At 40.1% G+C, this 16,604-nt stretch overlaps 1 protein-coding gene across 1 annotated transcript; it reads right to left on the minus strand.

Moving 5' to 3' along the window:
• Nucleotides 1–2,862: 2,862 nt before the first annotated feature.
• On the minus strand, nucleotides 2,863–12,561 carry LOC104514531 (T-complex protein 11-like protein 2). The gene is given in 10 exon segments (XM_010158251.1): nucleotides 2,863–3,103; nucleotides 3,106–3,143; nucleotides 3,712–3,884; nucleotides 4,622–4,803; nucleotides 6,205–6,389; nucleotides 7,463–7,599; nucleotides 9,051–9,271; nucleotides 9,979–10,099; nucleotides 11,050–11,185; nucleotides 12,426–12,561. Coding segments are annotated over 10 exon segments (1,536 nt in total). The 3' UTR covers nucleotides 2,863–2,896.
• Between the last annotated feature and the right edge of the window lie 4,043 nt (nucleotides 12,562–16,604).

The following is a 16,604-nucleotide window of genomic DNA, read 5'->3' on the forward strand; positions in this document are numbered from 1 at the left end:
ACCACAGGCTGATGGGGAACCTCTGCTCCGGCCCCTGGAGCACCTCCTCCCCCTCCTTCCCACTGACCTTGGTGTCTGCAGAGCTGTTCCTCTCACGTATTCTCACGCGTCTCTCCAGCTGCAGTCCCAGAGGCACTACCCCCATCACTGATGGACTCGGCCTTGGCCAGCAGCAGATCCATCTTGGAGCTGGCTGGCACTGGCTCTGTCAGACACGGGAGGCTTCTAGCAGCTTCTCACAGAGAGCCATGTGGCCCCTGCTCCCAACACCTTGCCACACAAACCCAATGCAACTTTCTTCCAAGGAGCCAGCTTTAAGCAAGCAACTGTTCTGAACATGATTTGTGCAGCTGGACTGAATTCACTACTGACACTCCAGCTGGAACTGCAAATATACAGGAAAAGAAGGGAGTCACAAGGCATTATTAGTGCAGTCATTTATCGTCGGCATTTAACAATCCATTACATTTAATTAAGTTCATATAAATGACTTTTCACTACCAGTGGTATCACAAACAAAACTTAATGCATACAAAACCTCCAATATTTGTATTCCAACAAAGAAAGCTGCTACAGAATGGCATCTTGTTTGACAAGGACAACTTCAGGGTAGAGGGAAGAGCATTTCAGCCACGGTAGCGTAAACTGCATGCAACACATGACATTGAACAGCTGCAATGTCTGTGTTTGTTTAATCTATCTTAAGTTTTATTTAATGTATTCAATCACTTGAAACACAGGCCATGCGATAAAATGCCCTCTCCAAGTCACCTTAATCACCAAAAAACCCCCATGAATCTTCTTTTTTTGAGTATTTACTGAAAAGAAACCTAGAATGACAATTTCCCTAGTATATTAAAAATCCATAGTTTGATACTTTTTACAATAGAATGCATATAAAGTATTATGATAAAAAGTTCATAATCATGTTATAAATCATCTTCAAATGTTCATAAACTCCTCTTTTGGCTGAAGCTCAAAATACTTAAAGTATTTCTAAACATGCAGCAAATCACCAATATTTAATTCCCCATAATTTCTTTTGAAATGCATGCTTCTCCATGATTTTGAATTGCATGTCCATCTGAGCAAGCCTGTGTTACCTAGTGGCACAGTTACTGTAGTCTAAGAGTTCCTTTCTCTCAGGTTTTTCAAGCTTCAGGACCAGTTCCCTTTAAAATATGTATTCATCTTTGTTTTGTGCAATGTTTTCACAAGGGACAGAGCAGAAGTGCACTACAGAAATTTCTTTTCTAAAAAGGCATTTTGAAGAAAAGTTTTTCTTACCATGTACATGTGGCCAAAAATCCTTGGACACTGAAGAACAACTGACCAAAAGTCATTTCCCTTGTTAAGAAGAGTACACAGTTCTGTAAAAATGGACTACAAAACCACAGTGCTAATAATGCCCAGTTTTTTTAGACCTTTGATAGACACAGCAGTGTACATACACAATTTGTGTGACACATTAAGCTTTTACGGGCAATTTTTTGGCTCTTCATAAAAAATAGATTGTAATATAAAATATTAAAACCAAGCTATATAACTTGTACCACATGGAGTTTATATATATATATATGTGACACTTTAAAATGACTATTATATGGTAATATATTAAAATATCATTTTCAAGTAAATTATGATTCAATTTCAGAGACAAGAACATGTCTATAATACATATTCCAGCAGTATCTATTCCCAGTAATCTGAAATAGGCAAAATAAAGCCTGTGTAAACATACTGAAGTTTACTTCCACATTTCTCAATTTCAAGCCTATTCGTTTTCTGTCTGCAAGATTCCTGATGCCTTAAATGGGAACTAAGTACTGGGGCCTATTCCAAAGGAATTTGAAGAAAACTGCAGTATTTCTCACAGACTCAGTCAAAGTGAATCCAATCACATTTTCAAGAATAATAATTTGGACTCTAGTTTTCACACCTAAAAATGTTTTGAAAAGCTTGTGCCCTTACCCAACAGAATATAAAAGGGGAAGTTGATCTGTGGTACCCATAAGGTCACTCTCAAGTGCTTTTGGGAATAAAGGTCAGAAAGACCTAAATTAAAAATACTTAATACCCATTAAGATCAAAGACCAGTACATATGCTTATTAGAGATCAGATTTAAGATCTCTACGACCTCCACTGGATGAACAAAATGCTTAAAAACATTATATACAGAAATTTACTCCCCACCCTCCCCAACATTGTGTTTCTTAGGTGTTTATCATTAATCTCAATTACAGTTGAGAAGTTCTGAATGATTCCTACTTCAAGTGGTGAATGCTCCTGTTGTAACTGCTATACTCTAAACAGCTTATGATACTGACATTCCTTACTGTAACAGAGGCTAAGTTCTGGTTCCAATAACTGCAGGAGTGCCAGGACTTGGCCCAGTATGAACCTGGTTTTGGTTCCAAAGGCAGTTATGCTTACCTTTATTTTATTGCTTCCAAGTCTTTTCAGAAAGTTAATTGTTTTATTAGATGTTGCTCTACAAAAATACAATGTAAGCACAGTACCTTTTATCTACAATTGTTTTGTCATTTCATAATTGCATTGCTATATGTAAATATATTTAAGTTGAAAAATAACATTATGTTTTTATGGTGGCAAAAAGTACTTTGCCAGCTCTTTCCCACTGCAAGTCATGATAAATACCTGCCTTGAAAACTAGTAAATTACTGGCTATTACAAGTGACACAATCTATTAAACAAATTCAGTCTATTAAAATATATGTCCTTGAAGTTAATTTCTTTCCAGTAGATTTCAGAAGTTATCTGCATACATTTTACAAGATCTCACTCATTATTAGTCAATGCAGTGGGCTGTTCTTAGTGGGGAAGTCAGATCACTGTCTTGGAAGGTAAAAAAGGGGTACAGAAACAGGTAAATTTTTAATTGGTAGGTGTTTCTGTTTCTGCTTTCCCCATCGGTGCCTCAGGAAAAAGTAGTTTTCTAAGTATGTTTGCATAGAATGGTCCATACACTTGTTTGTTGAAGTTTACAATGCTCGCATACTGAGATCCAATGAACTCCATCTCTGCCTGAATCACAGAAAGGCCTCCGGGTATAGTAGGCATACACTTCTGAAACCTCGGAAGAGAGCAAGCAGGCTTCTCATGAAGAACTGGATTCGTTTATCTGAAACAGAAGATAAAATAAGCTCAGAACAAGCGTAAAGCCACGATGAAGCCATACTCATTTTGTAAGCACCCCACACAACAGCACAAGAAAAAAATCCAACCATGTACCTAACAGCTCTTTCCCAAGCCCCTGCTGCAGTGGGAAACAATACTGAAAGCTGCCTGAAGTTGGCTCCTGCAAGGGGGACGCACCATAAACCTGCTGCAACAAGTTACGTGACCCAGTATGAAAGCAGACTCAAAGGAAGATGCACCAGGTTTAAAGCCAGAACTGACAGAAGGGAACTGAACAGTACGCATGCTTCTAAATTCTTCTCCAAAATACTTGCATGTGTAGGCTTGTTTGTACAGACACTTTCTAAATTGTTCCTAGCTGCAACTAACCATGCTCTGCCGCATACCAAGAACAGCATCTGCAGGTAAACAGCATTTCCTCACTCTTAATTCAACCCCGTATTTTGCTGCAGTAAGAAAGTACTTTTAATCAGACAGTCGATTCAGCTTGCTGAGAGTAACTATATGAACAGACACAGACAAGAAGACAATTGTAACTATATCTTACTAACCAATCAAGGAACTGATGGGATTATTCTCCTCAACAATATGAGAAATTTGACCTATTAAGTTACTCTGTATTTCTTCATTCAGAGTAGGAAGACCTCTTTCAGTTAGAGACCTGTTCACTTTGCTGCAAACCTGGACACCAATAGCATTCAGAGCTTCCTTCAAATCAAAAGTTCTGAAAGAGAGAAATAGAAGAGCATTAACTTCTGCAGTTTCTGTAGCACAGGTTGTGATGTGACCTCACTTGTCTCCTTCCCCTTTTATTTTCAACCTGCTCTCTGCAATGAGAGGGTTTAGAAAAGTCATCTTTTGCAGTTTTATGTACATCCACAGATGCAGGACAAATCTTCATGTGAAAGATATAATAAGGACCTACTTGTGATTGAAACAAGAAAAAAAATAATTAAGTGTGCAACAGTGACACCAGTTCATTTTGCCCTTATGCTTAGGTGTTCTCCTGGGCCACGTGCATAGCATTTCACAAGAAAAAGCAGAATTGAAAAACTGTTTTATGAGACACTCTTTAAACGGACTGGCTTGCAGCACAAGTGGCAGCTGAAAGAGGCAGCCAAATAGCTTAAACTACCTACAACAAGTTTCAATTGACTGGCAAGACAGTGTAGTGAATGCACTGACACAGTCTCTCCAGTATTAGATGTGTACAAATGCACTTTAGTACTAGGCTCCAAGTTCTGTAGAGTAACAAAGATTCAGATTTCATTAATATAACTTTGAAAACATGTGCCTAGCATACAGCGGACTTGATATCTTCTTTTTACAATACAGATTATGAAAATTTGGTATCTTCCCATTATTAACAAGCATCTGAATTGTTTCCCTGGGTTTTCAGAGTCACCCGGTGTTTCTGGTTAAAAGAAAAAAATATGAAGAGTGATAAAAACAAGGCCTTACTTCTTGTTCATGCCTTCAAGAAGGGGAACAGAGATCCTTTTCAGTTGGTCAGCAAAGTCAGGCACATCAACAATTGCTGCACCCACCATATTGTTTGTTATGAGACAAACACAAGCTATGATTTTTAATTGATTGAGCTTTTCTCTCAACTCCTGAAGACGAACTTCATCTGTTGTTAGAGTCTAGAATTGAAACAATAATACTAATTTAGGAATACAGATGGAGAGAGGCAGGGAAAAGGACAGATCGAGGATGTAGTCATGAAGCATTAATATTTATAAACACAAATACGCAAAGTCAGAAGAGACAGCAGCTGAAATGCCCTGAATATGTTGCATTGCAGAAAGCGGCCTTATGTACGAGTACCAGAAGTAAGCCTGTGGTGGGAAGAAAGGTAATGCCTTCAGTTCAGAGGAGATAGAGGACATTGCACCTTATTCTTCATCACTGCTGACAGAAATCTGTGACCAACAATTCAGCCTACAATGTAGAATACTCAGGGGATCCAGAGGACATTGTAATGATCAAGGTTACAGACCGAATAGTCTTCTGAGTTCAGCTGTCCTTTGAAAAGTACCATAATCTGTAATTGATGGTCAGTGATGAGCAACTGTGCATGACAACCACCAGTTCAACCACCAAAGCAGGTTCTCCAAGTGATACATAACCTGCTACAGGCAAAAAGCCAGTTCATCATAGCAAGAATATAAGTAATTACCACAGCAAGATGTAGCTGGAGTGACGTATTTGAGGTTAGAAAGAGTTCATCCAAACCAAATCCCTCCACTGAGAAGCACAGAGGTATTAACATTCAACTGTTCAGTAGTGAGCTTGTGGTATGCCAAAGTAGATCCACCAGATTATATCTGTGCATAGTTTTTACTCAAAACTGTTCGAAAGAAGGTAGGAATAATGTAGTTTCCCTTCCATCCACTGACCGAGAGCACTAAGAGCGTCCCCATGTATTTAGCAAATTCTCTGCCAGGCTACCCTAAGTATAGCTAAGATGCTCACTGTGGATACTAATTATGGCCCTGACTGATGGCCAATTACAAAGTGGCTTTATGGAACGTCGCAGAGGTCAGCAATCAGGAGCTGCAGGGAAAAACTGAACACTGATTCTTGAAGCAACAGCTTCCATGCACTGAAAAAAGGTGAATATCTACTTTAAAGGGTTTGAAGTTTTTACCAATTCTGTTCTAAAGCAAGGGCAATCCCACCACCTCCTGCTGCTGTTAGGGAAACGGCATGCTACAGTCAGTTCCCCAAAGATACGGGAAGCCAAGTGCTGTTTGTGCAAGGCCAAGCCTTTGAGTGTGGCCAAGATTGCTCTTAGGGTGGAGCTGGTGAGCTACAACTGGAGAGAGCGAAAATCACCTTTACCTTGTTCTTTTCTAGTTGCTGACCTGCCCATATTTCAGAAACTAGACTAGCATATACTCTCCAAATTCCAAATTTGCTCTTCAGAAATTTAAGCAGTACAAGAGAATACTTCAACTCTTGCCATCAATAGCAGGATTATTATACTACAGCCATGGTCTCATATAGTTAGAAATCTGAAGACACTGAAATACGCTTCTTACCTCTGGAATTGTTTTGCGATAATCCCATTGTAACAGTTTCAAGTAGCCATTGTTTAGCACCAGTGTAGGACTAATAACTGGTTTAGAAGTACCATCAGCACCAGGGGACGAAGATTCATCAGAAACAGATGACAATTCATCTTCTATTGATTCTTTTATCCATTCTGTTGTGAGATCCAGGGCACCTAAGCATTGCAAATCAGCACATATTTACTGCATGCTTTCACCAAAGTAAGCAGTAGCCTGAGCAAAAGACTTATACACAAACCAGAGTATTCAACTTCTGGAGACCCAACAAATATTGTGTGTGAAGACTCCGCTGCCCACAGATTCTCTCCCCTACTTTTTTTCCACTGATCATCTTCTATCACTCACCTTAATATTCCAGCTAGCTTGTGCAAACCCAACAAATTGTTAGACTTCAGCTAAATTTTTTGGCTTAAAAAAGCCTCAAAATCCAAGTTTCCAAAGCATTTTTTCCCCTTTTTCGGGGAGACCACTTAATAGTTAGGGCACAGGACTGGGAAGTAGAGGTGAAGGGAGAAACTGTATTAACAGCATATGAAATCCTTCCACAGAGTTCTTTCACAAGCTGAACATAAGCACTGCAGGACATCAGTGGCTCAGGGTTCCCATTTTAGTATTCCCAGCTCCAGATGTTAGTAAGTTTAACTTTTTCATCTTGAAAAATATATTTTCCTGTTTAGCCTTATTACACAAAACCTGTAATAGTGAATGAAGCTGATGTTGCATCAACTAAGAGGTTTTCCTCAGAGCCTGCCTTTTGTTCATTAAAAAATTGATCCTGTCTCTTCCAACTTTCAGGCACACTAACTGTTTTTAAATGTTTATTTCAGAGTAACAACAGACTTGCTGTGCACAAGAGAGAAAGTCCCATCTTTCAGTATGTAGGGCCTCTGTTTCCAGACAGGAAGAGCCTTTGTTTGTTTCTTAGATACCAACCTATTTAGCAGATACACATTTGTCTGAAAGCACCCAGATTACAGATAAACATACTTAAGCAATTACCCATCAGTAGCTTGCTTGTTAAAGCATTTTTAGATTACAGATAAACATACTTAAGTTAAGCAATTGCCCATCAGTAGCTTGCTTGTTAAAGCATTTTCATATTAGTAAGATCCAGACAACAAACTGAAGTTTTCCTCCAAATTAATTGCAATTGATAAATTTTACAGCATGTCTTTAAATAGGCCTCTTCTTAAAGAATGGTTTAAATTAAATATAGCATGGTACCTACTTGGTGTTTCTTCAAGAATTTCCTGGAATTTTGTTCTTTCGTAGTCTACCAAGTTACGCTGAAGGTACGGCCTAAGGTTTTGAATCGTGTAATTAGCCATATCCACTTTCATCAGGTCCAAAACATGAAATATTTGTCTGAAAGGAAGAGTTTAAAATTTGACAGTTACCATCTACTGATTTTAACCAGCACATGAGGTACACCTACGTTAGTACTTTAATTTCAATTCTGGGAGAAGTAAACACCTTCACTGATATTTCAGTGTAACATGTATGTTATGTATCTCCCAGGATACTTGGAATACTGTGTATAAGGCTTGGTGCAAGTTACAGAGAACAGGACAAATATGTAACATCACTAAATACTACAACCCTGTAACAAAAAGACGAGGGCTTTCAAGACTGTTTTAAGTGCTACATATCAGCCTAAATGCACAGATTTTAACTTCTTAGTCACTCAAACTGCACCAACAGTATACTCTTGGGTACTGAGTCCAGCTCTGGAGCCCCCAGTGTAAGAAAGATATCAACTGATTGGCACAAATCCAGAGGAAACCACAGAGATGCTCCGAGGGCTGGAGCACCTCTGCTATGGGGACAGGCTGAGACAACTTGGGCTTGTTCAGCCTGGAGAAGGCTCCAGGGAGACCTTACAGCACCTTCCAGTACCTGAAGGGGCTACAAGGAAGCTGGGGGGGGACTTTTTACAAGGGCCTGTAGTGACAGGACAAGGGGTAATCGGTTTAAATTGAAAGCGGGGAGGTTTAGCTTGGATATCAGGAAGAAGTTCTTCCCGGAGAGGGTGGTGAGGCACTGGCACAGGTTGCCCAGAGAAGCTGTGAATGCCCCATCCCTGGAAGTGTCCAAGGCCAGGCTGGATGAGGCTTTGAGCAACCTGGTCTAGTGGAAGGTGTCCCTGCCCATGGCAGGGGGGTTGGAACTCGATGGTCTTTAAGGTCCCTTCCAACCCAAACCAGTCTGTGATTTTAAGAGAAAAACCTTCTGACACAGTTTCTTTGGACCCTATATATGATCCAAGTAGCAATAAAACAGTAGAACCACCACTACCATTTAATCTTAATATTTCAGTGTGCCTAAGGAGCAGTAAACTGCTTTCTGCCCTTTTATGCAAGTGCTTTACTCAAGTTCAAGTAATAAGATCCGTAGTAAAAAGATTTTATATCCAACATTTGGCCTCCTAGAAGAGGCACGCAATAAACAGTTCCAGGAGGAACAATACAAATGCACTGCTTAAATTTTATAAGGATGAGCAAGACTGAAAAAGCCGACTCTGAAACAGACCATTGCAAGAGTGCTTTTTTTTGTCGTTCAGTGGCTTAGGTATTCAGAGCTGGTAGCGTTTGACCTAGGCATTCCACCCATTTTGTTAAAAAGTAAGATACACATAATGTAATGGTCACAGTGTGTCATAGCTCCTCCCCTTTAATGCTTCTGTATAAAAATAATTTCTCCTATAGGCTGAAAATGTGTTACGTGAACTGGCACAATTTAAGACTTTAGTCCCTCTTCCACTGCCCAGTAGTCTTTCAAAGAACAGGTTTTTCCCCTGAAAACACCCAAATACCAACCTCAGTAGTTCTACGATATTGTCAGTTGCTTTTAACTGTTTTATATCGTTGTCTCTTATCGGAGCACATAGCTTTCCCATAGTGTTGATGATATAGTTAGCTAGCCCATGAATATCAACAGCATTATGTTCTGCCTGCTGTCTTATAAGATCCGTATCTAGAACTTCACAGATTTGATTTTGAATCCTGTTTGCTCCAGGAGTCAGGAAGGAAAGAAGAATCTAAAGTAGGAGGCGGGAAAAAAAAAAAAGGGAAATCTTACAAATAAAACCAAAATCACTTACCAAACACACTGAAGTAAGATTTTTAATATTAATGTCAAGTGTATTTAGCTGACTGATTATAAGAAAGCACATTAAGACTAAACACCATCTAAGGTAGCAGGAAAAAAAAGGACTGTTAAAAGGATCACAGTACAGTTCTGCAAAAATGCTCTAAGCTGGTAAACCAGAAAGCATGTCAACAATGAGACTCTCCAACTGGGAGGCTGCCCTGTAAAACAAACATTTACTAACTTAAAATTTTGAAAGACTTAGTATTGTGCCAGGATTGAAGGTTTGTATGCTCCCTTGCATGATGATCATGAACCATAAAGTCTATTTGGGCAGGTGCAGTCACGTTTATACTCCTGCTCACGCCCTAAGCTCGCGGTATGCTGCTGGTAAGAGGCTAGTAGAGACGTGAAGCTTTGAGGAAAGCGCTGACTTACAACTAATCATCATGCAAGAAAAACTGAGGGGACATGCCACTGTGCATTCGTGGCCATATTCATGGTTATTATAAATAGCCACCTATTTGCAGTTGTGAATAATCATGGTTTCATCTTAAAAGGAAGAACCTGAAGGTGTTGGCCTGACAGAGTTAGCAGACCCTTCAGTGACATAAGAGACTGACAAAACACCAGAGCACAGGGGAGGAGGAACATTACCTCCTTTATTTCCTCAAAGAGCTTGATAGCATGTTCATATTCTGGAGGATCTTCATTCAGTTCCGATTCCAAATGATCCCAAAACGCCTTGTGTACAATTTGCTTCACTGTGCCTGCAAAGCTGCAAAATAAGTCAGACACAGAAAAGATTCCCAACTAGCTTTCATCCTTGAAGTGTTTTAGATTAGCCTCATCACTTGCTAGGAAACACACAACCCCCTCACTGTGCCCTGCAACTGTATCTTGGGCTGTGGATCATCAGCTCCCAAAACATGGTCTGGTCTGGCAAGTCTTTTCTAAAACACCTGTATTTTACAAAGTGGTGCTGGCAATTCAGATGTAGGTAAAGAGGTATTACCTTTCCTTTCCCCTTACTGATTTGTACTCATTGTCCTAATCTAGTATGCTATGTACTCAGCTTTCTCAAAAAATATTCTCTGTCATATAACCATTTATCAATTAAGGGACTTGTGCAATTAAAAACCTGTTTGGTTTTATTTTACGTAAATTTTCTCAAAGACCAGGGTCATTTTTAGGTTAGACATGGCTGGAAGCAAGAACATTTCAGCTACCTACATTAGGGAAGTTACATCTCACTTCCTCTGGGTCTCCGGCTATTTCTGCATCTCTTCTGGGGCTAATATTAGAGCTGTGTTCACGATGAGCTCTATCTCCTTATCACTACAGCACCACTGAGCTATTACATACAACTGCACAGAAGGCCAGCACTTCATCTTTTCCACAGGGCTCAGAACTGCACAGAACAGACCAATAATCACCTTCACCATGGGCATTCATATTGCATTAGCCTTTTATCTTCCACGTGACGTTTAAGAGAATGCAATATGCTTCAAGACAGTACAACTCAACTGCCCACACTTGTTTTGAGCAAGCCAGCTTTGACAGCACTCCTGGAGCTGCAGGATAAAAATCTGTAGCCTTCCACGGTGCTTTGGTTTGGGGTTTTTGTCTTGTTTGTTTACGTGTCTTTGTTTGTTGTAATTTGCTGCTCCAGCCATTTTTTTCTCTTCCCACCTGCAGTGCTGCTCTTTGCAAAATTCAGGCTCTTACCTGTTCCGTGAGAAGTCTTCATGTTTTATGCAAAAATTTGCATTTACAGCAATTTCATGAGCTAGAGTCAAGTCTGACAAATTTTTTGCAGCTGCCATCAGTTCATCGAAGGTAATAATCTTGGGAGGGCTTGCTGCTGGAACAAACAAGATCAACTGAAGCCAAATATCCATAGTTGATAAGTGCAATTGAAAATATTAAAAATTTAGACATTTTACTGCTTGCTAATTGGACTCTAGTACTCTAGAAGAAACAACTTAGTATTACCAGGTCTTTATATCTTCTTAAAACACTAACTCAGGAAACTCCCAGCTTATCAGGGGTGAGTGTGTGGGTAATACCACATAAGCCTCGTAACACTTTGAGGAGCAATTTCATAGTTCTGCATCTTAACAAGAGATGTTTTTTCCCTTAAAACAGGATCTTGCAATCCACAGACTTTCTACTGACTGTTCTGTGAAATCCACCAAACTAAAAGCACAGGTGATAACAGATGCCAGATGCCCATTATAATTCTGAGGACATAAAGGCTATATTGTGGTTTTACTACATGTGGAGACCACTTATGTTCCATAGCAGATGCATTATAAGTTACACTCCCTTTATACAAGTAAGTATTAACAACATAACAGAAACTCTACATTGGAAAGACAGAACAAATTCCCAAAGTTTCTAAACCCCCAAATTCTATCATTCAATTTAGTATTTGGAATTAAGGCTTTGAAAACTGGTAATAAAGAAGGACAAAGAGCCAGCTGCCAACTGCAGGACCACTAACACGCTTGGTTTAATGTAAGCCTTCATGTGCACAGACACTAAAAAGCAGGCACAGCCTAAGAACGCTTACAGGCATGAACATGAGGCACATCTTAACCAAGGTTTTATTTCTCGTTCCACAGAATGCCTTCCTTGTGCAAAGGTGTGTTTTCTGTTTGATCCCAATATTTAACAAAAGTGAATTCCATATTAGTTTCATGTAACCTGATGTAGTACTATAAATCTGTAAGTTACAGTTTCAGTTTTTAAGTGTATGGAGCAAAGAGAAGAAACCCATCCTTTGCACAAAGGCGCACCTGGTTGAGTGGCAGACTGCCACCAAGTTTAGCTCAAGATTAGGATGTCTCTGGCGGCACACTTTTCTTACACTTTCTGAAGGGAAGGAGTGCACAGGGAGACCCCCACGGATACCGCTGCTGGTGATGTTCCACACACAAGGAGATGCACTGCTTCGCAGCAGAGAGAAAGCCATGCCTTTCTCTCAATACTCTTAAACAGAGATTCAGAATCCCAGGTTCTACCCACGACAGCAAAGAGAAACAAGATAAGTTAGCCTCATCTGCCTGTGCACAATGCAGGTAAGGCTGAAATAGGCTTACACGCTGGGGAACTGGGTTTGCTTGAAGAATCGCTGTTAAAGCTCTGCCTTGAATATTCGGAGTCGCTAGAAGCAGCTGTGCTTTCAGAGAGGCGTGACGATTCGGAATCACTGTTCTGCTCATCATTGAGAGGCATTCTGATTCACTTCAGCTGCTACAGTAAACAAGACCTGGAAGAGACAAATACACTCACTGTTTGTTTGTTTGTTTCTCAAAAGTCAGCCACTGATCCTTCTATTGTGAATGAAAAGCAGACAGTTGCCTTTCTTAAAAAGGTGTTGCAGAAAGGATCTAGCATGACATGCAGAATCAAACAACTATTAAGTAACTATACCTGTTCTACCAGGAAGCTTTGTACCTTCTGCTGTTATAGATTGCCTGTAACATAACCATTAAGGTATGAAAATTGGTTATATTTAAAAAAAAAAAACCTACCCAAAGTAACCCCTTAAGTTTCTTGTTATCGGAACTCTGCAAGTTCTCGGTGCCCATAAAGGCATCTCACCATGTTAACATCCCCCACCTGATTTCACCACCAAGTGATGTTTAGCAATTGGCTTCCATTCACAAATGGACTGCACTGAGTGCAACAACTCTGAAGCAAAAAAGGCAGGAGAACACGCAAATAATTCCAAACACTACATTTCTGATGGGGTGTAGCCAGAATTCTGGCCTGCTGCTTTAGGTAGGTCTTTGCTCAGAATCAGATTGGAGACCCAAAAACCACTCTTCCTAGGGCTGAGGGTGAATGGGTTTTCTGTTTTAAGTCAACTAGTAACTCTGAGCCTCTAAAATTACATTCAGCACACATGACAAGTAGCACTGAGAAGTGTCATGCTTCATACGGCTTCTGTCTACAGAAAGAAACTGTCTCCCAGGCAGATAATCTGCAACTGCAGAGCATTTAGACAGCTGCATAGTGTGATAAAGATGATTAACAGCTGTATGGCAGGAAGCGAAAAATATGCTCTGAATCATACTAAAATGACAAACTGGAAGTTAGCCATAATTACCACCAAGGGAATTTGGCCCAGATACCAAAAGTAGCTGCCCATCTTTGATTATGGCCATGGATCCTTCCGTTGGAGACTCTGCCAAGAGACCTGGCCAACAATGCTTTCCTCAGCGCATTTAAATAATAGGACTTTGTTTATGATTAAATTGCATCAACTTCAGCAGGCAAGGAACACCACACTTTGCAACTGTTGCACTTGGAAAAAGGCACTTTTGGCAGCAAAAGGATGACCTTTGCGTGTCCATACAGAAATTAATGTATTGTGAGGTAAAGAGGTAGACAAAAGGGAGCAAAACCAAAGATTTGTTTGCACTGGCACCTGGTTATACTTTAGAGCATTTGATTTTTTGGATACCTGCTCACCCTGAATAGGCCTTTATAACATGATGAGGTATTTGATGAGTACACCCCTGTTCATTGAGATAATTAACATTTGTTAATTGTATGTTTACTCCTCCTCTCCCACAAGGAAAGAGGGTGCATTTGAGCACGTTTTATGCTGGGTTTTGAGAAAAGAATTAATCGCATCAGCAAGAACACAGCTGACAGTTTATTAGCATGCTGGAGAAGCCAGTAAGAGATACTTTTGATCAGGATATAGAGGTCATTGGTTCAAGATTTACAGCATTAGCTGTGATCCTTAATATTGTAACTCTTATTAGAACAGCAATTTTATAATTTCTAACGAGCAGATCTTTAAAATGGACTAAACGCACAAGAGAACCTAGAAAACCAAGAGGCAGAGATATTTTCTACTTGGAAATTGTATTTGTCTAAGTTACGATTAGAAAGGAGTCACCAGTTAGTGTTACGCAAGAGACTAAAACTGTTGATTCGATTCAGATCTGCATTACAGATCTCAAAGCTAGTGCTGACTAGAAACTAGCTGTGACGAGTAACCCAACTGCAAAACACACTACAGGGTCTTGACGTGGAACCGCTCACTTAAATACAGTAACCCTACAGAGCCTGCAAAGCTTGCATTGCTCTCCCACTGTTGTTTCTGGATCAGCATCAGAACACAGTATTTCCAGGCTTTATTCATGTATAAAACTCCTTTATTTATATATAAATAACTAACCTCCAAAAGGTTAATGTTGCTCGTGGTCCATCAAAAGAATTGATTAATGTTGTTAGCAGTGTACTGGCCCAAAAGGTCTCGTAAATCACTCCCCTAGTATAAGCACTTCACGATGTGTCTACTGCTTCTGTCTAGGTATTAAGAACATGGAAGAAATTAAATGACCATTAAAACCCCTAAATTCTCACACAATTTATACATCATCATTTCAAGAACTTCCTCTTAACTGTCAGTATGATAATTCTAATAAATATTCAAATTTGTAAATATTCAGATTTGCAAGCTGCACTACAGAGCTGGTACTAAACCAGTCACAGAGGCAAATGTGCATTGCCATTTTCTACCCCAATCTGGATTCCCAAGAAGACCAAGTCATTACAGTAGAAGTTAAAATTCTGTATACATTAAATCTTTACACATTAGTCCCAGCAAAGGCTCTTGCGGCAACAAAAACTTGCATTTCAAAGAGCCCCATGACGTGTTGTGATGTACCAAGACCGTACCTGTCCCTACAACACATGCACACATACAGACAGAGCGGCCGGTAGAGCGCTTTGGAAGACTTAATTTAAACAAGAGGTTTCAACAACACAACAGGAGATGGCACACTGAAAAAGACACCGCAATCTTTGCCACAGTACACATATTTACTAGCAAAGCTCCTCAAATAGAATGGTAAGGAAGAATTGGTGTATTCTGCAGATTCAGAACATTATTGCTAAATTTTAAGTTTAAAAGATAAGCAAGGCAGCAAACACATCACACATAAATGAATACACAAGCAAAATCCAGATATGCCATCATCTAGTTTTTAAATATGCTGCCCAACAGATAAAAGCTTAGAGAAAAGTACATTTATTGAGCATATCAAAGGGAATTACACACCAAAAAAAAAAAAAAGGTTTTCTAATTAGTTACAACACTCGACAACCGAGTTACTTAGTCCTTTCTTTATAGCCTACACTGGAAGAGCTGCTTTTCTTTCTGCTTTTGTAAGAGTACAGACCTTCTCATAAATTACTAAGGGACAAGCACACACATGATTTTAAGTTCAGATTAATATAATTCAAATAAAATATTTCAGAAAGCACTTCAGCCTTCTAAGGTCTCTTTGTAACTCACCGTCTTGAATAGACAACAGCACCTGAATTGAGCTGTTCATTAGGTGTTACGTATTAGGCTGTTGTTTTAATACACAGCTTAATATCCTACCTACTCCATTAAAGGGTCAGCCTCTGGTTACGACCTGCTTTACTTTCTCCTGCATTAAAAACAACTGCTGGTTAATTTTATATTAAGTTGAATACCTTCACTACACTGATTTCTTTTGATCAGTACTATTTTGCAGAGTTTTTTAAAATGATAAACTCCAAATGGGAGGCCAAGCTAAAAACATCTTCTACAAGTACAAACCCCATGTTTCCAGTTAATTTTTACGGGGAAGAACTAAATTATCATGGTTTCTGTTGCTATTCAGGCAGGGTTGGATCATGCCTTTTAGTAAAGACGCAGTGAATACAATGCAGATGCCTAAAGGCATCTTGCTCTTACACGGTCACCGCATCACCCAACCCGCTCACGGACTTGAAACTGACCCAGACGGCAAGATCAGATTGGTTTGGGAGAACACAAACACGCTTTTCATTCCTGAACTCTTCCGTAGAAGTTACTTTGTGAAGAACCTGCGGGGGGAAAAAAAAAAATAGCTTGGAAGGTTTCGTTTTCCTTCCGATACCATCTTCCAGAAGAGTTTTTTCACAGCCCTGCTCTGCCCAAATAAGAGGCGTGCGTGGATGGAGGGCCCAGTTCTGCCAGGGTGAGTGCCCTGCGTTGGTCTATCCCGCCGGGCTCAGCCCTCGCTGCCCCCAAGCTGGCACCGGCTCAACCTCCGTCGGGATCGCGTTTCCCTTCCACCGGCTCCACCTCTGTCAGCACTCGGGCACAGGAGCAGAAAAGACCTTTTGTTCAGAGTTACGGCATCTCCTCAGTCCTCATTTTTGACAGGTTACAGCCCACATTTCCCCCCTTCAGCAGCTCTTCCAGTCTCACAGCGCCTTCCCCCGCCGAAGGCTCAAGAAAGCGC

Source organism: Eurypyga helias, unplaced genomic scaffold, assembly GCF_000690775.1.
Source record: "Eurypyga helias isolate BGI_N326 unplaced genomic scaffold, ASM69077v1 scaffold4429, whole genome shotgun sequence".
NCBI lineage: Eukaryota > Metazoa > Chordata > Aves > Eurypygiformes > Eurypygidae > Eurypyga > Eurypyga helias.